This window comes from Leuciscus leuciscus (genome assembly GCF_965113295.1).
Source record: "Leuciscus leuciscus genome assembly, chromosome: 8".
In the NCBI taxonomy this organism is placed as follows: Eukaryota; Metazoa; Chordata; class Actinopteri; order Cypriniformes; family Leuciscidae; genus Leuciscus; species Leuciscus leuciscus.
In genome coordinates this window covers 21,083,090-21,110,368 of record NC_138732.1, presented here as the reverse complement: position 1 = coordinate 21,110,368, position 27,279 = coordinate 21,083,090, and the positions used below count along the sequence as shown (strand labels likewise).

General features: G+C 37.0%; 1 protein-coding gene across 13 annotated transcripts in view; it reads left to right on the top strand.

The window, feature by feature from the left end:
• Nucleotides 1–26,817, top strand: part of mtus1a (microtubule associated tumor suppressor 1a) — a 31,960-nt gene extending 5,143 nt beyond the window's left edge. For 4 of the 13 annotated variants that reach the window (XM_082177922.1, XM_082177923.1, XM_082177917.1 and 1 more), the window contains exons 2-15: nucleotides 218–1,893; nucleotides 2,905–3,124; nucleotides 3,945–4,106; nucleotides 6,270–6,380; nucleotides 6,726–6,824; nucleotides 14,401–14,621; nucleotides 17,734–17,800; nucleotides 22,112–22,326; nucleotides 22,587–22,692; nucleotides 22,813–22,883; nucleotides 23,027–23,122; nucleotides 24,460–24,576; nucleotides 24,719–24,816; nucleotides 25,311–26,817. In XM_082177922.1, the coding sequence (XP_082034048.1) occupies nucleotides 331–1,893; nucleotides 2,905–3,124; nucleotides 3,945–4,106; nucleotides 6,270–6,380; nucleotides 6,726–6,824; nucleotides 14,401–14,621; nucleotides 17,734–17,800; nucleotides 22,112–22,326; nucleotides 22,587–22,692; nucleotides 22,813–22,883; nucleotides 23,027–23,122; nucleotides 24,460–24,576; nucleotides 24,719–24,816; nucleotides 25,311–25,524 (3,360 nt within the window). In that variant the 5' untranslated portion in view covers nucleotides 218–330 and the 3' untranslated portion in view covers nucleotides 25,525–26,817. Of the gene's footprint in view, nucleotides 1–217; nucleotides 1,894–2,691; nucleotides 2,787–2,904; nucleotides 3,125–3,944; nucleotides 4,107–4,167; nucleotides 5,212–6,269; nucleotides 6,381–6,725; nucleotides 6,825–9,795; nucleotides 10,311–14,400; nucleotides 14,622–17,733; nucleotides 17,801–22,111; nucleotides 22,327–22,586; nucleotides 22,693–22,812; nucleotides 22,884–23,026; nucleotides 23,123–24,459; nucleotides 24,577–24,718; nucleotides 24,817–25,310 lie in introns of those variants that run through there. The other 9 variants (XM_082177925.1, XM_082177924.1, XM_082177918.1 and 6 more) reach the window with 9 other exon arrangements.
• Nucleotides 26,818–27,279: the final 462 nt, after the last annotated feature.

The following is a 27,279-nucleotide window of genomic DNA, read 5'->3' as shown; positions in this document are numbered from 1 at the left end:
ATTGCGACCACAACAGGTTGCCCAAATTGTATTTGGCCAGTGTATGTGTTTGTTCAGTGAATTATTATATCCACAATAGCTAACCCTCTTTTTTTTTTTTTTTTTAGCTACAGCACATTGAGTCACCTCTGTTATTTATAACCTCTCACATCAATCTAGACAATAGATGCATTGTTTAGAATTTCTGTACATTTGTTTACTATTTTTTATTTTTCAGGAACATTCACACAATGTGCTTCAATCAATAACCCTGTGCTGAAGTTCAGGAGACAACTAATACAATTATCATAAAACAAGAAGTATTTCAGACAGTTCGGATGTGAAATTGCCATGGAGACTACGCATAGATCCATGAATCTTACTTTCTCCAGTGAGGACAAAAATGGAAATAACATCGCCTGCCCCAGTGAGCATTCCCCTGATTCCATGAGGAGCTCTAGCAGTTTAAGTTGTGGCAGTTCAGAGAGTCATCCCGATGTCGAAATGGAGGACCGTATTACTTGCTTTGCAACAGTTGAGACTTCTTCCTCAAAGGTAGTGAAATCAAGCAGCTCAACTGCTGTGGACTTTGCCAAATCAAAAATTGACAACTGGAATGAGAATATGGCTCTCTTAATAGTGAATCCCAAAAACACTGAATGCAATGAAAGAGGCAGTGACAGGAGCTCGGAAACTTCCCCTGACAGCGGAGAGCGGGAGCTATCTGAAGTGGACTCCTGCGAGCCATCGCGGTGTGTATCCACTGAGAACAGCTGCTCCGTGAGCTCTGGTGAGATGGTGATGAGAAGTAACAGCTTTGTCTTGCATGAGACCGACCAGCCTCTTAGCATCTCGCTGATCGGGGACTCCAGAACCTCCTTGGATATATCTTCAGACCTTGGCGTGGTATCAGGCATGCTACCTGATTTGTGCGAGGGCCTGGCCGAGGTGCCACAAGGAGTGCCCAAGAATCTGGGCTTGGAGTGTACCTACATCCAACCAAACAATCAGACCTTTCTCATAGATGAAAGGTCATTGAGCATTGAGAAACTTGAATGTGTCACACCTGTTCATTATCATAAATCTAATAAAGATGTGCAAAAGATGGCATGCAACACCAGTGGATCCAATCCCTCAACTCCAGTGGAGGGGAAAACGGTGCTTCTTACTGCTTTTGAGGATCTCGACATCAGTGACAATGCTCAAACCTCAACTCCAGTGCAGTCTGTGAGTAACAAGACGTTTTGCCTCCCATCTCTATCTCAGTCACCTCTGAATAAAGATGAAGGGGATTCAGTGAGTCCAGTGGCTCAAATTATAAGTCCGCAGCAAGACACTGCCTCTCAAAAGACCAAAACATCCTTGATGTCAGCGAGTAAAAGCAACAAGATAGAAATAAAACGTTTTCCTAAGCCTAACTTCAGTAATATAAAGTCTAAAATTATGTCACGTGCAACCAACCCCTTCAAGACACCAAAGACTTCATCGAGCTCCATAACTCAAACTAATGAAAACCAGACTATGGACCAACCTAAGTCATCTCCAACCCAATCCACTTCTTCTACAGTAACCAGCACTTCTGCCACACCAGCTCAAAGTGTAAAGAGCTCCAGTGTAGCTAAAAGAAATCGCTCCACCACTTGCCAAGAAAGTGGTCCAGCTTCAATACTTCGACTTCGCAGATGGTCTGAAAGTGCTACCTTTTCTAAAACGAGTAAAAATGGGTCACAAGAGAAGAATCCACAGGTCAGCTGCGCCTTGAACCTCACCACACCACAAAAAAACACTAAAGGAGCTTCTCAGAATCAGGGTGGAAAGACCAAACTTGCAAACACACACAAGTCCACTGGAGAAGACATGCAGGGGAATGAGTCTCTGAATGTTCGAGGGAAGAGTCAGAGAGTCAGTTTGTTGGTGAGTATGTTATGGCCAATAACCGATAATTGGCTGATATTAAAATGATATGAAGTAAAATGATAAAATCAATCCAAAATCAATCTTTTCAATTGCTACAAGGGGATTTAGATATCACACCATCATAATGTATAGCATAAGATTTACTAAAGGTTACTTGATATTGAATTATTAGTGTAATCGTTAGATGATGGAAAAGGTTATCCAAATGTAAAAATAAGGAAGTGAGTATGGGGAAATGAATATGCAATTAATAGGGATAGTTTATCCCAAAATGTAATTCGTCATTTACTAATTGTTGTTTATTTACCCCAGAAGACTTTTGTTCATCTTTGAAACACAAATTAAGTTATTTTTCATGAAACTTGATAGATTTCTGTCCCTCCATTGAAAGTCTGTTCAACCAAAAATGTCAAACTTTACTAAGTTCAGAAAAAGATTGTAAAAGAAATGCTTAAATTGAATGGTTGAAAGTTTTGGTTGTATAGGCTATAAGAGGGACAGAAATCTGACATGAGGGTGAGTATTTTTATTTTCCCTATTTATTATTCCTTTAAATATTTTAAAAAAGTAATGTTTACCTTAAAATGTAAACAAATCATTTCACAAATCATACAAAGCTATACTTTCTATGTTAGGATTATGACTGCCATCTCAAACAAAGCACAAATTCACGAAAAAAAAATCAAACGAGAAAGTATTTACACAGTGTGATTGCGGTTTTAATTACTGCTGCGAGAGGGCAGCAAGCTGAGTCTAGAAAATGTGTTCCATGTGAACATCACATCATGTTTACAGAGCTGGAGAAGGGAATGAAAAAAAAAGAAATTGGCAGTGACTTCAGAATTCCCATGGGGACTGCATTACAATAGCTGCTCGCGTCTCTGGTCCGTGTGAGTTTCAATCCCATTCTTCAGCTCTGTTATGGCCAACGCTGCCGTGAGCGTGGGGAGCACAGGCTTGGGGCGGCATGTGTGGGAGCGAGTTGCTGAAAGGGAACTTCTCTTGCAGGCAGTGTCTGCCAGGCCTGCAGCGGCACCATCATGTGAGTGGAGCAGAGGCAGGCTTGGCCCCCAGCCATCCCCAGCCCGGACAGGAGGCGCTCACGTTCCAGCGGCAAACCTTCGACCGCCACTTTCAGCCTCTAAGCCCAAGCCCGGCACAGCAGGAAAAGATGGCAGCAGTACCACTGACATGCCTTCACCCAGAAGCAAACTGAGCACATCTGATGGTAAGGGCATAGTGCACTCTTTGGTCAGTTTTCACTTTTACAGTGTGAATTGGTGCATGCTGTAGTACAGTCTGGATTGTCTTACTAATGGTTTAATGATCAAAGTGATTCAAAGTGTATTTCTTATTTTATATCCACTGTAGAGCCATTAGAAACACTAGTGATGCCAGATTATTGTAGAATAAAATTTTTTTTCCTGTTTTTTTTTTTTTTTTTTTTTTTTTTACAAAACCATTTCAGGTCATATAATAGACTTCTTTCAAAAACATAAAAAAAAATCTTATGTTCACCAAGGCTTCATTTATTTGATCGAATATATACTATAAAAAAAAGTAAGAATGAGAAATAATTACTTTAAAAAAGCGTATTTTAAAGTGTTATTTATTCCTCTAATGGCAAAGCTACATTTTCAACATCATCATTACTTCAGTCTTCAGTGTCACATGATCCTTCAGAAATCATTCTATGCTGATTTGCTGCTCAAGAAACATTTCTTATTATTATCTATGTCAGAAACAGTTGTGCTGCTTTTACATTACATTGATCAAAAGTAAATGTCTTTACTTTTGATCAGTGTAACGCATCATAGCTGAATAAAAGTTGCCTGCTGGGCTTTGATTTTTGGTACATTAGTATATATTTTGTATATTATAGATGAAGTGTCTCTTGTTGGGGTGGGAAGATATAGTATAATAGTATATAATTGTACTATTGGTTTGTAAAAAAAAAAAAAAAATTGCAGTACAAGCATCTGTATGCTTAATTGTGACACATGGCATGTATAATTATTGATTTATTGTTTGTTACTTTCCCATTGCAGTTAAGCTCAAAATCTATTTAACTGAAGGTGCAAGTGCGGTTTCAGGATCCCAGTCCAGACCTGTGTTCACAACTTCAACATCAGTCTCCAAATTGCCAGTGAAGCCCAAAATACTCCCCAAGAGTTTCAGCACTCCTCAGACAAGTGGACATTCAAAGCAAGGTGAGCTTTCTGTCCGTCTCCATACTGCTTTTCCATTGTGTTTCATTGTGTAGAACGTAAACCTAGATTGCCATAAAAGTGACTGTTTCAGACAAGATCCATCTCATGCTATCCAGCTTGACCCACATTCCCTTCTAGGTCAGTGGTGCTTTAAAACCAAAGCCTGGAAATGAAATCCCTTCTAAGGGATTCAATCTACTTTGCCTAGATTTTTGAAACATTTCGACTTTTGAAATGTGCTTTCAGCTTAAATATAAAGTTGTTTAAGTATTAAGTAGATTCAATGACCTGAAATCAGTTTGATCAGGAGAATCAAACAAGAAAATATAGGCTGCTTTTTCAGTCTAGACTGATGCTTTTTTACCTTTTGTATAGTCTGCTGCTCTCATTGGTTTATGAACATGTTGTTTGTATGGATCGTGCCACTCAGTCCCAGATGTCTGCAGGGCAGGGTTTGTTCTGCCTCAGTTCACTTGGAGGGGTATGAGAAAGCAATGCGCATGAAAATAACGAGGATCTACAAATGCAAACAGATATTTTCTCTTCATTATGTTTAACTCTCTATGGATGGTCATGTTTGCACACGGAGGCACCTTGACTGAAATCCCAGAGCAAGTTTTTACTAATTCAACCCTGAATCAGCAGCCAAGCTCTTGTGCTCGGTGTGATCTGACTCTCTTGACATGCCTCCTTATCGGATCTTATCGCATTTGTATTATTCCTTTGATGTCTACCTTTCATGGAAAACCTAAGACACGGTTATGGCGAAGTAAGTAGAGAAATGTTTTTTTGTTTGTTTTTTTGCTTTGTGAAATCCAGATGTTGATTTCAAATTGTGTTCATATTCAAATTTGTTTGAGATAATGACAATAACAAAGATACCTTGTTATTTGATCAGATAGCAGCGTTTCTATATTGCTATTGTGGTAACAGAAGTATTTTAGTATTATAGCTGCTGACTGTGGCATTTGGTAAAGATTCTAAAATCATATCAAACCACAGCAGTGGCGGCCTATCAGAGAAGGTGCGATATCAGTGAGAGATCATCTGTTTATAGGAGCATGGTTGCTATCAAAAAGCAGAGGTGGACAAAGTACTCCACTTCCTTACTTGAGTGAAAGTACAGATACTACTGGTGAAATATTACTCCATTACAAGTAAAAGTTGTAAAAAAATATATTTTTACTTAAGTAAAAGTACAGAAGTACTTGTTTTTAAAAGCCCTTGAGTATCAAAAGTAAATGTCATTGCCTTGTTTTCTTATTGTTGCATTGTTACAGTACCTTATGCCTCTGAAGCAACTTAGTGAATACAGTGACCAGTTTGTAGTATCTACGGAATTAAGAGTTTTAGGTTACAAAACCTATAGGAATTAAACAACTGACAAAAAAAGACAGCCATAATAATCTTCTTTTTTTTTTTACACCCCTTACAACCCCCACAAAAGAAGTACACATATTTGTATCCATTCATGCACATTTGACTGTAGTGGTCTGTAAATACAGACTGATTAGAAAAACAACCCAGCTACACAACCATATCTGTATAACTGCCCAACAGCAATAATGCTTTAACAAACAGCAAAACAGAAATACTTATTTGCCATGAAAACAACATTTTCAAACCGTTAGTTGCGACAACAATACTATCTCTCACTGATCACTAGTAGAGAAACCGTAGGCTACTAATCGTCGAACTTCACGACACGTGACCCTACAAGAGTGTTTACAAGAGTGTATACTGATGTCTGCCACCCTCAAAAAAACAATGTTTTAGAGGCGAAAAACATCATGCCCTGACTAACATAACTACATTTGTCAAGGTCCTTGAGTAGAAAGTAGTGGAGTAAAAAGTAAGATATTTGTCTTTCAAATGTAGTGAAGTTAAAGTAACAAGTTTCCAGAAAAAAATAATACTCAAGTAAAGTACAGATACTCAAAAACTGTATTTAAGTACAGTACTCAAGTAAATGTACTGTCCACCTCTGTAGATATGATGATAAAACCTGCTTACCTTTTATTGCTTTGATCAATATTGATTCCCATACAAGCCTCCACAGGAAATTCCATTGCAGACCCACAAATTAATTAATCTACTAAAAGTCTGTGGAAGATTTATATTAGTTATTTATTTATTATTATTATATTTATTATTTATTTTCAGACCATGCAGAATCCTCTATGGGAACTTTTAGTAAACCTCTTTCTAGCAGGACCACGCTGTTAAGAAGCAAGCTGCAGTGCCCATCTAACCGGAGTGTATCGTCAGGTATAGGTAATTACATTCAATAACATTCTGTGCGTTAAATTCACCTCAGTTAAAGGGCTAGTACACAGGCTAGGGCATGTCTGAGTCAGTTCTCCCAAAATCAAAAGAAAGATATAAGAATTAACAAATTCTAAGAGACTGAAGCCTTTTTAGTTCCATTCAGATTTTTTTACATTGTGACATAAACACAAGTCAGATTTGGAAATATTGTTTAGCTTTTTTTACATTTCAACTATTTAATCTATTTGGGTTTGTTTAGACTAAAGAAAATGTCTATGGTTATGTCTGTTTTGAGTCTGATTTACACTAAATCTAAAGTAATCTGTCTTATTTTCTCTTCTGTGGGAACAGGATGCAAAAACACATCCTCAAGTTCAGTGAGGTCTTTAAGCAGTCCTCTGAAAACCCCTACCAAAGCCCGACCCATGAGACCTGCTGCTACTCCTACAGGTAAGACACAATTTATAAGGAACTTGGAAGTGAAGTGTACAATTAATTATTTAATTATTTGATTAATTATTTAATTAATTAAATTAATTATTTTGATTTAATAGTTTATTTAACAGACTGCCCCAGAATTAGCTCTAGAGCTCAATTTCATCTGCAATCAATAAGCAACAATTAATTTAGATATACATTTTGATTTATTTTTTTTAACCCTTAAATGCTAGCCTGGGAAAACCCAGACAACTTCCGGCAAATTTAGATTTGCTCTGCAAGTAGTCTGGCAAAGAGCTCATTCAAGGCCGTTTCCATGCCGTGGAAATCGACACCAATCAGAAACGTTGAGGCGGGCTTTACACGATGACGATCGCTCTGATTGGTTTTAGGTCTAACCTATCCAATTGTGCCCAGAGGCATTTGAGCGACGTCCACTCCGTTGGTGAAGCGCACCAACTTTTAAATGCAGCAGCATTATATTCAAATTGCAAACACATGAGGACAGTCTCCATGAAAGACCCACTGGCATGCTACTACATTTCTCTCCGAAACGGTAGGAAATTAAATTAGATTTAATAGAGGATTTTAACTGTGACAAGATGATTGACAGGGCAGTTTACATGACGGGATGCACGCGACAGATCCGTCCGATAAAGATGATGAAGTAGTATGTCCAAAAGTTGCCTACTTTTTTGCTACACATTCAAAAGTAAATACATTTTCTTCACAAAAAGAGTATACGTTTATGGCGTAGTGTAACATAGGCGAATTGGGACGCAGCATATGGCTTTACACATGACGATCGCTCTGATTGGTTTTTGGAGTTTTAGGTCTATCCAATTGCGCCGAGAGGCATTTGAGCGACGTCCGTTAGTGCCCTTTGGAAATGATTTGTCTATGGAGCTGTGCCAGACCATAACTCAGTTACTACTGAGAATGGTCTGGTTTTAACCAGGCTACTTAAATGCATGAATGTTTCACGAATCATTATTACGTATTCGGGTCTTTGGCAACCATGATCTACAGTATATCTAACACGGATGGATCTCTACTTGTTGTGATAATATAAAACTCTCCTCATATTAGAGTAACAATTACAGAAGAATAAAATAAAGCATATTTTGTTACCTTTTGTTGCTTCGAAGGGTTCAGTTTGAGCAGATGTTTTGTACAACACAATCACTCACAATCACTGTCCTCGTCAGAGCTCATTTCTCAGTACATTCAGCATCTGGCTCATTTTCACAATCTCAAACATATTCTCAAAACCATCATTTTCAACATCCTCAAAATCAATATTTTGATCACTGACAGCTTCTTCACCAGATCCACCATCAAGTGACAGAGACACTAATATTTGATTGCGTTCAGTACTAATCTCTGAGCCATTTCAAGTTTTGCTGATGATACTTCCTATTCTTTTGTTTTCTGCCTGCAGTATCTATAGCCCCTTTCACACAGCGCATTGATCCCGGGAAATTGCCGTAAAATTGCTAGAGTGCCTTCTGTGTGAAGGCAAACACGTCCTGGGATTGATGCCGGGGACGTATATTTAATTGTATATTTTTTCTTGTTATACTGTTTATAATGAATTGATTGAGGAATACTAAGAAGATTGATGTCTAACTTTAAAAAAAAAAAATTATGAGGAGGAGGGTAGTGAATGACATCTTGGGTCACTAAAGACCAGAGGTATGACTTTAAGTGTTAATTTATAAATTTTAATTTAGGTTTCAGATATATTCCTTCTCTAATTGAAATAAATACCGTTCATATACTGCATATTGTCTGTGATCTGTGAGTGAAATGTCAGTTGGTTTTCTCTGTGAAACACCCTCTCAGCAATGCAGGAATATTTGTCACTCTGTCTTGTCTCAGTCAGCCTTTCTCAACCTGGCACATGTAATGTGTGCTTTCTTACTATCCTTAAGTACTGTAATTAAGAATGGACATTGCATTCCTTTCAGGGATTAAGTCTTGAGTGTATGCATGAAACTAAGTGATTTCAGAAATTACCTTTTTTGGCAAGCCAACTGCCTCAAAGTCTGGACCCTGCCATTACATTAATCTATGAGGATCTGTTTAGTTGCAAAGGAAGTTTACAATAAATTGTTATCCTACACATGTGGACAGAATCACTTTGAATTAATTTACCCAATAGAAATACACTATATTGAAAAGTGATTCATGCAACACATTAGTCATGTTTTTTTATTTTACTTTAAATAAATGTTTAAACTGCAATCAAACTTGTTTATGTAGGCATGTAATACAATCCAGTATTATCTTTTTTTTTTTCTTTTTTTTTTTTTATCTAGAAAAAAACACATTTTAATTCATGGTAATTTTTGACCCTGTCTTTCCCTGAAATGATGCTGGTAATTTAATTTGTAATATTTATTAAGTTAGAGAAGAATGCAAAATAGAACCATTTTCACTTGTTGTTCTCAGACTTTTGCACCCCTCTGTATGTTCTAGAATTTGTGATATGACATATTCAAGTCAAAGCCTGATATTACTTGAACAGATTATATGTCTCCAGCCTCTAGTATTTGGACTATAGCCTGAGCTGTGCAGACATGCATTGTCTGCTGCCGTCAGCTCCTCATAAACATAATTGCATTTCAAACATAATTTTATGTCTTCTGTGGGTTGCACACTGCTTTTTTCGATTCTTGCTGGCATCAAAGGCTTGTGTTAGACAGTTTCTGTGGTTGCTTGGCACTGCTCTGTTTGTGACCACAAAGAAATCTGTTCCCTTGCCTTGTTAGGGCTCTTATTATGGAGGTTTAAATGGAATTTACACCTCGGGACAAATCAAAATAAAATGTACTTATTTTTTATTAATTTTATTTTAAACTAACCCTTCTTCAAAAAAAAAAACACTTTTCGGTTTTTTTTACTACTTTTCTGGATTACGTACTTTTCTGAATGTTGTTATTTTCTCTCCCGCCATTTTTTTTCTTAACCCTCCCCCATGTGTGAATGGAGAACGCCAGCGAGAGCTAGCCCACCCACCCACTCCTGCTCTGCTGTTTACTCCTCCCTTCCCACTCTCCTTCCTTCCGCTCACCCAGTATCCTGCACCTCCTTCGCACCCAGCGGAGAGCGAGAGATGCTGAGCGTCAGTGGATGAGAGCTCAAAACAGTGGATTAATGCTTTCTGTTCTGCCTCGTTTGTCTCATGGGCTCCTACCCCTCTTTAATCCAGGCTTCTAAAGTGTGACGGGGAGACAGATCTTTTCTTCCCCCTTCCCTTCATCACATTCTTTGCCGTTTGTTTGGCAGATATATTGTTTTTGCTTTAGTGTGTGCACATTGAGACTGTTTTTCTTTTAAAGAGTTCTTCTCCTTACGTTTTTTTTTTTTTTGGTAAGATGTTTTTCTCTCCCAAATTCTCTCTATCCAACATCCACGTGAGGCTGACTGCGAAGGGATTGCTCAGGAATCTCCAGCTGCTGTCAGGATGCAAGAGCACTGTGGTGTTTCAGGCAGGTCTGTTCCTCAGAGAACGTTCTGTTGATGTGGCTTTTCCTTCATTCTGCACAGTGATTCTGTGTAGCTCTCAAGGTGCCGTCTTGGCTCATGTGGTGTTGATTCTATCTTTAGACGGTCTCTCTCTGCCAAAGAGTATTTTAGATTTGTACATGGCCAGTAGGCATCTTCTTGCTAACCACATATAGAGCCTGGGATTGTTTTTGCAAATAACATGGTTATTTGTGCCACAATTTTGGTTTTGGTGATCACCTACCAAGTCGTTAGATTCAGTAAGTTAATTTTTACCTTATTCATCCTTTCAAGTGAGTTGGTTCACAATTCTAGAAACCTAATTTCCCTGTTTGAAATGCTCAAAGGTTGTTTTGGGCTGCAGACTGTAGGTTGAATGTAAACTTGTAAACATTTTGACAAGCTAAATTCCCACCGAAGAGATGCAGTACAGATGTCTGTGGCAGAAACTCTCCTTTTTATAGTGACTGGCCTAATAAGGACTATTACAAATAAGGAAACTTCTATTTATTCCATGTACGTAACATCAGAGAGGACTATATTTAATCTCAATAAATATTTGGGTAAGGTTTCACCTGTTGAAATAACTCTCCAAAAATAAGTGCAGATTATCAGTTTGCAGTTGCATTAATTTAATGATATATTGATTGATGTTCAAATTTGTTTTGCATGTTTTACCTTTGATAGGACACACGTTATATAGGAGTCTTTCCACATTAGTGATTTTCATATTGCGTAGAAATAATTAGTGTACAGTTAGCTCAGCTGAACGCATAACATACTTGATTATTTCAATTTTACGTATTTACTGGTACTTCATGATCATATTATCCATGTTTTGATTTGGCAGTCTCAGTCTGCAGATTATTTTAGGCATTAGTTTATGTATTTTGTTGCCAAGCACTATTTTATATTCTTAATTCTTAAAAACCTTTTATTGCAGATAATCTATGGTATTGAAATTTTGTAGTTGTGTAAACTGACTCCCATTAAACTGATTATTTACCTAAGTAGATCATACATCTTTACCAAGTCTTTAAAGGAGTCCAAGAGACTTCTGTCTTACTATGTATACTGAATGAAGATCAAGTGTTTTTTCACATTTTTGCCATTGTTAGTTTTAATAGTAGGCAAATACATTACATTTTGGGTCTAAAATCCTTGAGCTGTATCACTGTGTATGTGGGATTCAAGGGTGTTCACTTGATAACCCAAAGCGCCTTAATAATTGAGACTAATTAACTCCACTGTAATTACAATTTGGATAATCAAGTTTGGCTTAACAGTGTTGCAAAAAAAAAAAAAAAAGGCTTGATCACATAATCTGATATTGGATTTATATCCAAAAATGTAATACCTGCTCTGTTGTGAGATGAGTAACTGAGGCCTTCTCAACAAAAGCAACATTGTTAAAATATTTTTTATAAGGTTTTTTTTTTTTGCACACTTCCTCTTTTGCTATTGGCTGGCCAAACAAGTAGCCCCGCCCTCAAGCTATTCATTGAACCAATGTTGCTATGTTGGGCTGGTCCTGATGCCCAAATAAGCAGATCAGTTGTTTTGATAACACGACTGTTAACACTTTTTAAAGGAACCTACAAATTTGCTTAATATAGTTGACTGATTAGGGAAAATATTTGAAAAATAATAAAAGCTTATACATTTTATCTTTTAAATAGGCTTTTGTGTGTATGTGTGTGGTCCTGGTAAACACTACGTTATGACGACAGAATGTCTCCACAAAAATATCCCAAAAATCCTTCTCCTTGTGGGGACATTTTTTGGTTCCCATGAGGAAAACAGCTAATAAATCATACTAAGTGGTGTTTTTTTGAACATGTAAAAGTGCAGAAAGTTTTCTGTTATGGGATAGAATATACAGTTTGCACAGTATTAAGATCATTACGTCTATGGAATGTCCCCATAAAACATGAAAATCCATCGTGTGTCTGTCTAACCCCAGAGGCCTCTGGTGACTGCTGTTGGAAGTACAACAATAAGAGACTAAATTGAGAACTTGATTCCGTTCCATTCTGAAATTAAGTCCCTTCTCCATACCTCTGACCTTTACAGTGACTTGGCATCTTTAATCTAGTTACATTCTCTATCAGTGTCAAATTGGTGCAACTTCTAAGGAACTAGTTGAGTGTTTCAAAGTGTAAGGTTGCAGGGTGGATTGATTTGATACATTGATGTGTATTTTGTTTTTTGTTAAGCTGCATAACTTGGTTTATTCAATTTAGATTTAACATTCATACACCTGCATTTTGCTCTTAACACGAGTTTACCAGCAGAGGGAGCCACACAAATCTTTACCCAGCTATGACACCTTATGGTTTGAATTATACTGCATTTCTAAAGTGTTGGCTAACATGTAATTTCTGTGTGCCACACCAAGCTGATGACCTAAATTTTTGCCTTTTAAAAATGCTTTGCTAAATTTTAAGAGAATATCATGTGTACAAATTAGGACCACTATAATCACATTCGTAAGACAAAGCACATCTTTATTCTGACTTCTTTGTAGGCTATTGATTCCCCATTTATGGTTTTCCCATATTTGTTTTTTTTTTTTTTTTTTTTTACTTCGTTTAATATGTGCCACATAAAAGTATCTGAAAAGCCTGTCTGGATTAAATTTTATTAGCTAGTACAGCTTTTTAATCAGGACTGTGATGTTTTCAGTTCCTCCAATCCATGTGATAAGCTCAACAGCTCTATTTATTTTATGGGTGGGTACAGTGAACTAACAGACCAGGAGCAGTTTGAGACTTTGTCTTGAAGGTGTAACAGGATGCTAGATAGGAAGAACATTCATATATACTGTATGCATTCTGAATCTATAGTCAAAGATCTGATCATCAGTCAATTTCAGCATTCTTGACAATGTCTGTTGGAAGTTGTTTATTGACATTTGGATCAAGTTCCTGAGGTGGTTGGCTTGTAAATTGGTCAATGTTCCCAACCTTATTTCTCAGTTGTTTCTCAAAGGACCCATCTGGTCTGTTTCCTAATAGTGTTAAACAATGCACATTTTGTGACTTGTAATGCTGTCTTAAAAAAGGACTATTGTGCATCCCATCTTGCATTAATTTAGTAGCTGGTTAGTTGCACAATTAAAAATGTATGGGCTTGTCTTTTATAGTGATCAAATGTTTTTTATGCCATTTGGGATCATTGCATTGCAGAATCAGTGTGTATGTGTGTGTGTTAATTAAAATAAAATAATGATTCACTGCTAATATATATATATTATTATTTTTTTTCACTGAAAGTGTTTCAAAGTGTATTTTCTCCCTCAGTATTTAAACAGTTCAGGCAGCATGTTTGACAAATTTGGTGTTTTCCTTATTTATAATGTTCAGTTGTTTTATATAATTGATCATATATACATATGTACATGTTTAAAGAATATATATTAGACATAACTTTGCATATGTAAACTGAACCTGGAGCTGTAAATCAGTTGCCACTGGACTGACATTAGAGGAGAAAGGCCTCCTAAAGTTTGTGGGCCCACCCCTGCCCTATTAAAGCTGGTATTTCAGAAATGTCCGAGGCTGCTCACACTGAGCTGTTATGTAATTACTCAGCTAGGACAAACTGGATTAACAACATGAAGACTTTAGGTGTTGGCATAGGAAAAAGTTTTGTATAAAAACTGCATGGACCTCACAAGGGTTTTACGGCTTTATACATATAGTGCCAAGTTGGCAACTAACTTTAGGTACCCTTCCTCTAGTAGTGAGGCCGCTTTGTTTGAGGGATTTGTGCCCTGACTATGTCCTGGTGTTATATTTATGAGATGATGTAAATGAAAACCACTGTGGCATAGCCCTGCTAAAATAAGAGGCCTCTGATGGGAAGATATTATTTGGTGATGGGGTGAGCTGTTATCTCATTCAGGGTTGCATTTGGTGGATAGCTGGTCTTATCTGCTGTGTGGATCATCTCTGGGATTTAAATGAACGGACAACGTCTGTGATCGTTGGGTCTAAGGTCTATGAACCTTGAGGAGCACCTTGACGGAAAATAATGCTGAATGTTGTCACAGCACTAAATGCATGTTCTCTTACAGTTGACAAGAGCAAGTCAAGGACAAGTTCCCGCAACCAGCAGCCCCCGACAAATGGACAACCGGATCTGGTACCTCCAGAGAGTAAGTCCAGAAATGTGGAGTACTACAAGGCCTTGTGTGAGAAGAAGAACCAGACCATCCAACAGCTGGAAAACACGCTCCGATCCAACAACCGCAGGTTCGAGGCATTTGCTGTGGTCATAAAGCATCTATATGCTGGGGTGAGTATTATGAGATTATATTGCTTATGTTGATGAATCATTCTGCTATACAGCAGACATGAATAATACATGAAGATGGTGACTTCAGGCAGTTGTGGTTATCAGTTGTCAAGTTAAGGTCAAATTTCTTGGGTTAGGGATAGATATCTAGATATCAAGTTGTGATCTGACAGCCCAGCACTGATTTTATTGGTTTGTATAGTCCTGTTGCATGTGTTTGGAGTCAGGTAGTATTGTGCTCCTTAGTGCTCTTTGTTTGTTTTGGTGATGTTCTTTTTAACGGTTTACCTCTTTGACACCATCTTCTAATGAACTGGCTTACTTGCCTCATGTTCACATTTTAAAATATAAATATAAATAATAATAATAATGATTTACATATATAACATCACATTTATTTACATTTTGTGTATATATGTATCTCTTACAGTTCACTTTCCACCCTCATAAACGTATCTGACTGTACTGACTCTGGATCGATTAGAGCTTATTCATTTTAGAATTGTCCTTGATATAATGGCAGTATGAAGGCTGGTTGGATGTACATGTTTAAAGTGAACATTGGTAAAAAGACATCCGTCACAGTTGTCTGCTGCACAAAAGAAGGGAAGAAGTGCAGTTTGTTTGAGCTGAAGCTGACAGGTTATACTCTGGAGTGCATGTTGGCTGATCCTGCAGAATCTGGACCAAGACCAACTTTATCTAAAAGGCACTACCATAATTAAGCTGCGGCACTTTTACAATCAGTCCATAAAAAGGGGTGTATATTTTTAAAACAGTAAGAAAAAAAAAAATTCCAGCATGTCTTTGAACTATTGAACCTGGACAATAAATTATATTAATTTACTCTAAGGTCCTTGGTTCACATTTTTACAGTCCAAGGTTGTTGTTGTTTTTTTGCCACTGAAAACATGTTGTCCCATATAGGAATCTGTTAAGCTTAATAATTGGCGTCTGGTCTTCAGCATGTCTGTGTGAGAATGTACCAGCTGCTGTCTTGATATGGTCAGAAGCATGCTGGGATGCCTAGGGAGCTGCTTCATATCTTTTGTTTGCAATGAGCTGTCAGCACATTGTGTACATTTGCCATAATTTCACTATAAGAGGCCTCACATGCTTTCCCTGAAGCAGTATCATTCATTAATGTAGTTTATAATGATAAATTAATGTGTTTTTAATCATTTCCCAGTGAAGTTATTGGTGTGATGACATCATTCTAAAGTCTGATAAATGGCTTTGGATAAAGCAGTGACTATGACAGTAACTTTTTGTTTTCAATACAAAAATAATAGTGTTGTTGTAATTGTTTTACTGCATACATATATTATAATAACAGCAATATTAATACTGATAAAAGTAACTTTTTTTTAACATGATAATTTAGTTTCACTTTTACTCTTATTATTATTATTAACATTATTAGGATTAGGTTAGGGATTTTTTTATTATTATCTTTAACAAATAAGAATCTGTTATTTTCTACTGCATACAGAGAAAAAAAAGATCTGTTTTTTTATTTTATTTTTATTATTAATAATAATTTATTGTAGTTTTCTGTAGCATATAGACTTTTTTTGGCTTGCAATAACTACAAACTACTGTTAGGTAGGTTTGGATCTTAGTCAGGGTCTACTCCATATTTAATTTGACACCAAATGTTATTCTGACATCCTTGTTTTCATTAGTGTCAAATTTAAAGTGACATCCATGACTAGTGTATTGTGCAGTTTTTAACATTTAATAAGAGTAAATATTAATGTGAAATTGTAACCTATACCAATTTCAGTCAGCAAATTTTGCAGGGGTGCTGAAAGGAAAGCAAGAAAAAGACAGCACTTCACCTCTGTCCTCATGCCCTGTGGGAAGGTCACTGCACACTTTTCCTGTAACATGCACCATTTCATTAAGTGCCACTCAGTCAACCAACTGTCAGACATGTCATTTTTTTCTACTTGCTGTGTGTGTCCTAAAGTACAGCATTTATGTAGCTTTCTCCCAAGCACAATACAGCCGCCTCCCTCCGTTGCCCTTCTTTTAGATGTATTACGGTATCCTTTCACCACTGAGAAGGCAAGTGGTTGGAGGAGGTGATAGCCAATGAGCTTATTCCACTAGTCTCTCCGATGTAGAGCGAGACGGCTGAGAGAGGAGGTAGAGGTGGCAGAGGTTCATGTCTCTGGGCTGTTATATTCCTGCATTCTGGACTAAAGTCACAGAGACGGGACTATGGGCTGCTCCGGCAGCAAAGTGTGCCTTAACTCTCCCTGCGCTGGACACAGGGTAAAGACATTATCCTCTCTGCAGGGTGCAGGACTGGATAGATTGGCATTAGAAATGGGATTGCTGTGGATGCCTATACAAAGGATGTCATTTCAGTGAGATGAGGTTGTGTATTTAGTTTGAGGCATTCTTAAATTTGAGTTTAGTTTATCCTAATGAATATGTTATGAATGCTAATGAGTTCATAACTGTTGTGTAAATGTCACTCTGGCATTGATCTCTGGGGGAAGGGGCAGGTCAGAACGGCAGCACGCGCTTTTTGAAGCGTCTTTGTGTTGGTTGGGGAGGCTGACAGCACTGCAGCTGTGGCGCTGACTATCCTCCACAGAGAGAGAGAGAGAGAGAGACTGCTGATTTTATTGCTCTACATTCGGTTGTTGTCATTCATATGTTAGTTTTTTAATTAAACGCTTACAAAGCTGTCATAGGGGTGTGTAAACCACAAAGCTTTGCTGTGGGATTCTTGCATGCCTGGGCAAATATCTGTCATGACTGTTTTCTGAATTCTTGACTGAATTCTCTTTTTTGTGGCAGTAACGAGTTACACTGCTAGGTTGAAAATGCTTTGTTAATATATAAACAGTCATTTATGCCATGTTAAAAAACTGAAACTCATCCTGTCCTGAAGACACCCTTCAGAAGAACAGTCTAATGCATGATTCATGTCTGCAAAGGGAATTCCAGAGTTGTTCTTTCATCATGACATTAGATTGCACTTGGCATTGCCTTGCTCCATGGCAACATACTTTTTGGCAGATTGTGTTTCTTGTGTAATGTGAGGCATGCGACGCAATGAAAATGATGCACTGATTTTTCCTGTGTTTTCCCGCAGCATGAGGAGGTGATGAAGCGGCGCAGGGAGCTGTCTCAGGAGCTGGTCACTTTACGGGAGGAGCTGGGTAAGTGTGTGTGAGTCACTGAAGAGTGCTTGGCTTTCACTGTCTGCGGAAAGAATGGAGAGAGCTGCCAAAATGTCGCCGTTTCTAATTAATGTAATATTTGGATATGCTGGTCACGAGTGGTAATCAGTGATGAACGGTAGGCGTGCTTTTTTTTGCCTTAACACGCAGACTACCATGACCTTTCAAGCTTCAGTGTTGATAGCCTGCATCTGTCAAAAGTTTGGACACATGTACTTTTATTGTAGAATGCAGAATATAAATAACACAAATGGGACCCAAATATGTTTATATTATTTTAGTTCTACACAATCGGGTATTTTCTTTCAAATTCATGTAGTGCATTTTGGGGTGCTTTTTAGTTAGTGGTGTGTACTACCATTCAAAAACTTTGGGTCAGTAACATTTTTTAAAGAATACATTTATTCAGCAATAACGCTGTTCTTTTGAACTTTCTATTCATCAAAGAATCCTGAAAAAACATATATCATGGTTTCCACAAAAACTTGTAAAGCAGTACAACTGTTTTCACCATTTATACTTAGATAATTAGATGATTATAAATCTTTTTGAAACAATAAATCAGCATATTAGAATGGATCTTGTGACACTTAAGACTGGAGTAATGATGCTGAAAACTCAGCTTTGCCATTCAAGGAATAAATAAATTAAAAAATATATTATAATGGACTTTTTTTTTATTTTATTTTTTATGAAATTTCACAATTTTACTATATTTTATCAAATAAATGCAGCCTTTGGTGAATAAGATACTTTTTCCTAAAACATTACAAAAAAATCTTAGCAACCCCGAACTTTTGAACAGTAGTGTATGTTAGGCGCTTGTTGGCTGCTTTTGCTTTATTATTCTGTGCCTATCGTCAATTATTTAAAAATGATGTTTTTTGTTATGTAAAAAAAATCTATAAGCACAATTTATATTTGTCGAGAAAAAAATATCCGAAATGTATATTGTGCCCAAGCTTTTGACTGGTAGTGCGTTTAAATTTACCAAACACTAAGCATGCTTGCTAGTACATGAACTACCATGTGGTTTTAGATGAGGAGGACGGTCTGTTCATTTTATTGGTCCTGTTGGAAGGACTCTTCCCTCCCATAGGGGTCATTTAGGAGACACACCTCCAGAAAGGCGTTCTGGTATGTGAAGGTCATACCGACAATGTCAGACAAGTCTGATGTCCCTCACAGTCTAATGGGCAAAGTAACATAGAGAAATGTATTTAGTACAGGCCAGTGTTCACCCCTGAGAGACGTCTGATGCATTGATTTCACAGCTCATATTACCACCTGAAAACTGAGCATGGGGAGTGATATGAGATTTTTTCTTTCTTTTTTTTCTTGACTGATGATATACAGCAGCAGCTCTTCGGGATTAATGTATTTTTTACGAATCAGAAAGCGTTTTTTTCTGACTTTTAAGTCCTGCACATGATCTTTCTTTACTATTATAATCACCGCTTAGGCATATTAGCACATTCCAGCGCTTCTGACCATGTTTAAGACCCCGTAAGAATTCTTCAGACCACTGACCTTGAAGTCACTATATAGCTGCTCAATTTTGTCATTTACCCACAGCCTCAAGTATTCATTCCAGCTTTCGCCCTAATATGACGCGAGTGATGTCAGTGCCATGCTTTTTGGCACACACCCAGAATTCCCTTATAAAACAAAAGTGTCTTTTAACACAGGACAACTGCTCTCTGCCAGTGAAGCGAGTGCTGTCTTCACACAAAACCTGCTAGAACTGTGTCTAATCAATTTAGCTTGCCATTTGGCATGTGACTGATTAACTTCTCTGTGCAGAATGGTAACTTCATTGCTGCTACTAGCCTTATGTTTTTATATTAAAACTATTCTCAAAATAACACGCATTACTTTTAAGAAAAGCATGTCTAGACAATGTCACATGATTTATTTAAGGCAAATTCACCCAGGCTTGTTAAACGCACAGTTTCGTTTTCTGTTTTGAAAATGTATTTTAACTCTAGATGTGAAAATGTGTGCACATACATATGCATAGCACATTTGTTGAGCTTTCTACTGCCAAAAGCTTTCTGAAATAAGCTAAATACTGTTTGGATGCATATGCACAGTCATATTTGCACAGGCATATTCTTCTGTGAAAAAAGAGGCATATTCATCCTACCTAACTGTCTGTTTTTCCTCTTGTTTGCATTATTTGTATTATTTATAGGCCTTCAGCCTTGCTCTGCATCATAAATATAACCTATAATAGAATTACGCTGAAGATGAAATGCATCAAGCCATTAGTGAGCTCTGGGTCTGGCTCATCTTCTCATGGTTTAGATCTGCTAACTGTCCCTTGTACAGCAGAGTCATTAGATACTGTTCTCATTTAACCCCTAAAAGCAACTTAATAATGATTCTGATTGTAACCCATTTTAAGACTCTCTTAAAAAGAAAAAAGAAAATCTGATGTTTTCATCTTAGAACACCGATGATTAGGTTGCAGTGCCAGTAAGGGATATGACCCAAGTTTCCCCCTGGAGAACAACAGCCGTTCTTGTTGTGACTCATTTAAGTAATTCATTTTGCTGACATGCTGCTCTTGACCTTTTGATAATAAAGTACAGAAACGCCTACTGGTGCATCAGTAAACAGATGAGATGAGATGAGATGAAAAATACACTGTTATTCTACAGAATTTAGACATTGTAGCGCTTAAATCAAGCTTCCCTCATGCATACATGTATGAAAAACTTGCATACACATTAAGTAGTCAAATATTACTGAATGCTTAATGCATATAAAATACTTATACTAATGTGAAATACAGCCTCATACTGTACATCTCTTTGCATACATACACCTATGAAACGCTCATGCACAAGTTGACAAAATAATATGAGCCTCATATCATCCTTGTGGAGCAAGTGGACTGATGAGCTCTGTCTAAAACAGCTGCCTGGTTTTCAGCTATTATTTAATTATATTTTCATTATATTACATTATACTTTTAAAGTGACTTACTGGCCTTTGTATGCTGGTCGCATCACATGACTTCACATGGTCCCACCATATGTCTTGGATTTGGCGGATTAACATTTTTTTAAATATTAATAAACCGTGAAGCAGCTTGTTGTATCACACTGACATTTTACTTCACGCCCCCTTAAAATAAAATCACAATAAATTAATTCTGAAATGAAAAATTTCAAGTCTTCGTATGTATGAATTTCATAAATAAATACAGATATTTTAATTAATAAATAAATACCTGTATTCATTTAAATACCTGTATTTTTATTTATTTTTTAAAACAGGCATTTAAATGCATAAATATAAATGGAATAAATCTGTTTATTTAAAATTGTATTTATTTAATAAATAGAGATTTCTTTTATGAATAAATGAACACATTTAAATACAGATACTTATCTACATGTGTTTATTTAAATACATAAATATAGTCATTTGTTTAAATACAAATATTAAAGTAAGTTAATAAAAAAAAATGAAATAGATTAATTTAATTGACTTTCCTTTTATATTTGTACCTTAATTATGGAAAACCATAGGGTGTCCATTTAGCCAGAAATCCCAAACTCAAAAGGTCCCACCAGAATAGCCTGTTACTTCATGAGCTGGTTGACTTGACTGCACACTTGTACACTACAAAGACAGGAGCAGCTGCAGCATTCATCTTGCCACGTTTGTGTGTAAACCACAGCAGTCCTGTGTGCCAATGTGTTCTGTGCAGTGAAGTGTCATCTGTTTCTAAGAGTTGAGCAAACTTAGCTAATGCTCTGAGGGACAGTATCTGTGACAGTTCTGATGGAGAGAGTTAGGAAACATCTGTTCATTATGCCTTTCTGGATTAGCGTTCCTTTTGACGAACTTTCCCTCAGTTGTAATTTGACGTGTTTTGAGTAACAGTTGACGCTTTATTTACAGAACTGCTGGAGATACCATAACTGTAGAGACAACTGGGACTCAATGCAGAATACTTGAGTAATGATTCATAGCATCTTGTGTTGGCAGGGCTTGAAATCAAAGCAACAAATGGACGTGTTGGCCTTTCAACATTTGCTCTGGTTATTCCACTGCTGTCTACTTATAGAATATCTATATTTTCATATCACAAACCGGTGCATAAGATATTAGATGTCCTACTCTCTCTTTTTTCCATTTTTTCCAAGTTGGAGGGTTGCTGTCATATCATGCCCAAAAAAGGCATCCTAAATGGTGCTCTGTGAGGTTGATGTTTGTTAACTGAATGAATCACTTAATCGATCTTCTAATGTCCAAATGGTCTGACCTTTTCCTCAGTGAGCTCGGTTTACTCTTGTGAGCGTCTGGAGCAGGAGAAGGAAGAGCTGCGTGCGGCCTTTGATGGAGTCCTGCAGAAGGTCCAGGAGCAGCACATCTTGGACCTCGCTGACCTTGAGGAGAGACTGAAGACCTTCTACTCCACTGAGTGGGAGAAGGTTCATCAGACCTACCAGGACGAGGCCGATAAGTGCAAAGCTCAGATGGAACAGCAGGTGTGGAGGACAGTTGGCCTTTTTTGTCATGACACACTTTCTGTTGGATCGAGTTAATTTCAGATGTCTTCTAAAAACGTAGAAAATGATATTTTCATGATCCTTTCCCATAATTTTGCGAAGTAATTTCATAACTTTTTGTTTTTGGCATACTTGACCTTTTAGATGTTTGGACATATGACATCTCATTTCTTAATCATTTATACACTAAAATAAACCAATGAGACTTTTACAAAATTACTATATTTGTACTTGTCTAGATAGAAGAGTTACGATCAAAACATGAGGCTTTGAAGAAGGAACTGGAAGTCAGCCATATAGAGGAGGTGGACGGCCTTAAACAACACTTTGAGGAGTCTTTCAAGGGTAAATAATTTTATTTTTCTCTCTAAAATGTGTGTGTAAATGTTGCACCTGTTACTTACATTTTGAAAGCCAACAACTTTACCTCCCACTCATTAATATATCCTGACTTAACTTTTTCAGAACTCAAACAGTCCCATGAAAAGGAAATGCAAACTCTCAACACAACACTGATGGAAGCAGAAACATTATCTGTAAGGCAATGACCAAAAGCTAAAATTCCAAAAGTTCTAAAAATCCACAACATTCTAGTTCCGTTTATTTTTCCTTTCTTGTTTTTTTTGCCCTGTTGAAATTTAGCAAACATTTTCATATCAGTGTATTTCTCCTCAAACAGAATCAAATTCAGGAGCTCATGACAGAGAATAACAGCCTCAAAGAAAAACTGAACGGTGAGGTGAAGAGAAGGATGGATCTGGCTGAGAGAACGCAGGTACATAACACCCCTGTGTAGCTCCCAAATATATGTGTTATCAAACACTCAACCGTTGCCATTGATAGTAATGCATCTCTGCTTTGAGTAGACTGTGTTTTCTATGAATAGCAGGTTAATATTAGACGGGTCTTTCCAATCAGGACTTAGAAGATTCCGGAACTCTCAACATTCTGATAATTATTTAGATAACTACCCTGCATAAAGCTGCCAGACCCTGCCCTATGAATAGTGTGACAATGCAGCAGAGGCAAAGTTCATATATGGGTGTTTCTTCAACTATAGACACTTGACCTTGTGGACTGGTAGAACATAAACTGTCTTACTGTACATTTACATGGATGCATTTAGCAAATACTCCTAAAACGCACTTCACATTCTCAGTTCTTTTAGTTTCTTCACTAACAAAATCCAGTAGTGTTTATGCATGTACACCACAGGAGAATTCTTATCATTTTTATTTTATTTAGTAATTCTATACTGCAGTGTTAAAAAGTTTGGCATAAGATATTTGGGTTACGCTTTATTTTAAGGTGTCCTTGTTACAGTGTAATTACACAAATAAGTACTGAGTAATATTAATGAACTACATGTACTTACATGTAGGTTATGGTTTGGTTTGTACATGTAATGTGTAACAACGTCACCTTAAAATAGTGTTTCCACTATTTGTATTTGTACTTTTATTAAGCAAGGATGCATTAAATTGATTGAAGAGATTTATAATGTTACAGAATATTTCCATTTCAAATAAATGCTTCTTTTTTTTTTACTTCTTCAAAATATCATGAGAATTTTTTTCTCTGTTTTCGCGAGAATACTAAGCAGCACAACATTGATAATAATAATAATAATAATAATAAATGTTTCTTGAGCATCAAATCAGCATTAGAATGATTTCTGAAGGATCATGACTAGAGTAATGATAAAAAAAAATAAAAAAATCAGCTTTGCCATCACAGGAATCAAATGTACATGGTACATGTCATATTAAATTTGTATTATATGTTATATAAATATTCTATAATATTATAGAGTAAAATGATTAAATCTGTACTGTATATAAAATGCCTTGAAAAGTAGCAAACATAAATGACAAAGGTATGATGAAACATTTACAAGTCAGTTTAATGTTGTCTTCATGTAACTAAATATTCTGTTAATTTTAATATAATTCAACCCCTGGACATAAAAGTGCCTGAAGTTAAAGAAAGTGTTTGTTTTATAAAGCCCACAAATGTAAACATGAAAATTTAGTAATTCCTGACTTAATGATGAATCCAGTTTAGGAAAGCCAGTGTATATCCCTGATCTTTCTTGTTTATTTTATGTTGAAGAAGGACTCCCACACTCTTTATCTGGAGCAGGAGCTTGAAAGCCTTAAAGTAGTGCTGGACATCAAAAGCAAGCGGATCCATGAACAAGACAAGAAACTCATTCAGATGGACAAACTGGTGAGCTCAATGATCTGGTTAGCATAAAGCATTTAGACGGAGAAATTCTCCTTTGTGTTCATTCTAATCACAGTAGAGATGACATAAATCTTATGCTCTTGTCTGTGTTGGAGGAACACTAAGACTTTTGATTTATTCTTAGATGGAGAGGAATGTGAAGCTGGATGAATGTCTTAAGAAGCTGCAACAGGAGAACGAGGACCTCAAAGCCAGAATGGACAGACATGCTGCTTTGTCTAGGTAGCGTAATACAAGATTGTCTTCCTAAACTTATGATTTGAGACATAAGTTTACAGTTTGTCAAGTTTAGGTTTATGCTTTCTACATCAGTGTTATTCACCTATCATTTCCCTCTGATTCTAAGGATCAGTTATAGGTAGGGTTACGTTTAGGAGTATGGATTGGGTTTGGACTAAAACCATCCCTGCCTTAGGCTTTTAGAAATGATTTTACTCAATCTACCTGTCTAGCTTCTAACACTTCATCTAAGACTTTGAAGTTTCATAGTATTTGCATTTGGTTTGGGTAGAAGAGAAATTTCACAAATTAGCTTCTGGCTATGCTTTGAAAATGTAATTACTTTAATTATTAGTTGTGCTCTTGTAACGACAGGAAAGGTGCATTTTCATTGCAGCAAAGCTTTGTGACGAGACACCTGCTCTTCTTTCATCTTGTGCAGTTATAGTGACTAATCTAATCAAGTTTACCTGAGCGCTGACTTGTTTTGTTTTCAGACAACTGTCCACAGAGCAGGCAGTTTTGCAGGAAACCCTCCAGAAGGAGTCCAAAGTGAACAAACGTCTGTCTATGGAGAATGAAGAGCTGATCTGGAAGCTTAACAACGGTGATCTGAGCAGCCCGCGCAAGGTCTCTCCTTCCCCGTCCCTCACTCTCCAGTCACCACGGAACTCTGTGGTGTTCTCCAGCCCCACCGTCTCGCCCAGATAACAGTAGCCTTCAGCTTCCAGGAAGCACTTTCATACAGGACGGAGCACTTCCTGCATGCTGAAGCTGGTCTGGACCATGTCAAAATGGAACAAACTCTCTTGAACAGACTAAAAAAAAAAACTGAAGAAAATATTGCACAGCAGCACTTACCAATGAGGCCACCCTTGTACGTTTGCCTTTCACGTCTATCTAAGGAGAAAAAAAGGAATATCTCAGGGCTAGAAGAAGTTTCTCTCCAAGTAGTTGTTTTTTTTCCCTCCTGAATTGCTTTGTTGCTTGAAGTTCCTGACTTTGGAGGACTGACATCAGAATTTATGAATTGGGCCTTCATCAACTTCTGAAGCTTTTCCACCAGACGGCTTGAAATGTACCTGTATAAATCCAGATTTATCATTGCCCTGGGACAAATGCCCAAATGCCAGCTGGACATTTCCCAGATGCTGTTGCTTGTGTAGCATTTGGTTTTCCCTTATTTCATGTAGGAGCTCAGACCCCAGGTGAAATTTTCTAAAGCAGCGCTTCATAGATCAACTCATGTCATAAACTGACTGTTACGATTTACTCCAATGGAAATATTCACTGACTTTAAAAACCAGGTGTTCTCAAAACCTTATGCAAAAATGTCTTGTCTATATCATGCCTTTATTTTTGATTTTGTAAATGGTATTCTTTTTATATCATCACAAATTTTAAGAACTGTAACAAGGTGAGCTTTACCCAGATCATGATGCATGTTACATCTCAGATATGCTCTCCATATCATTCATATATTGCATAGGAGAGACTCAATACAATGATCAATGCAGAATGAATTATTAATAGTTGATTAAAAAGCTTTAATGTTTTAAATAATGCCTTTTTAAGGGTTGAATTATCCCTTTTCCTCACTTCCTTGGCAATCAGAAATGCTTGCAGAGTGCTTGATATTGAAATGGCATAGTGACATAGGCAGCCCTGTGAATGAAGGCATGTACTATTGGGAAGCTGAATTTTTTTTTCATTAAGATTTTCTTGAATACGGGTTTTGTATATTGTTCAGTCTGATTGAGCCCTAGGGGGAAGATTTGAGAGTTTGTGAGTCTTTATTTCTATATTTAAGTCTGATCATGAGACCAATGTAATTGACTGAGCATGTTCCACTGTCTGAAACCCTCCACCGCAGCTTTACATGCAAGCTACTTACAAAGAAGTTAAGTTGTTGTTTTTTTTGTTGTTTTTTATCTGTATTGCAAGCTGTTTGCGTGAAACTGAAACTCTTGAAAATATGCAATTAATAAAGAAATTCAAAATTCACCTGTATTTGTCAGGTCTTTTGTGCGCGAACCTCTTTTATCTGTTGGTTTTCTTATTGCTCTTCATCATCTTTTGGCTGTAAGTCTATGACAGCACTTAGAAGTGTATAGTAAATAGCTGTGAAATTTGGCATCATTTAATATGATCTGTTCTCTTTGAGTGGTGAATTCTACTGTAACTTATTCTTGAATTGCTAATAGTTCAATAACAGAAATCTCTGCTTGAGGAGGAGAAACATACTTTGAATGTGTCGCACTGAACCAAAATAAGCACTGGGCTCCCGCTGCACATTCCACATACGGAGTCCATTAGAGCGGAGCACAAAGCCTTCACGGTCCTCAGTCATATTTCATGCGTGTAAAAATATGCGTATAGACCTTAACACCTTCCATTTTGAGTATTACAAGTTAACATGGTTGAAATAACTGATTCTATTTCATTGGAAATAGTGCATAATATATT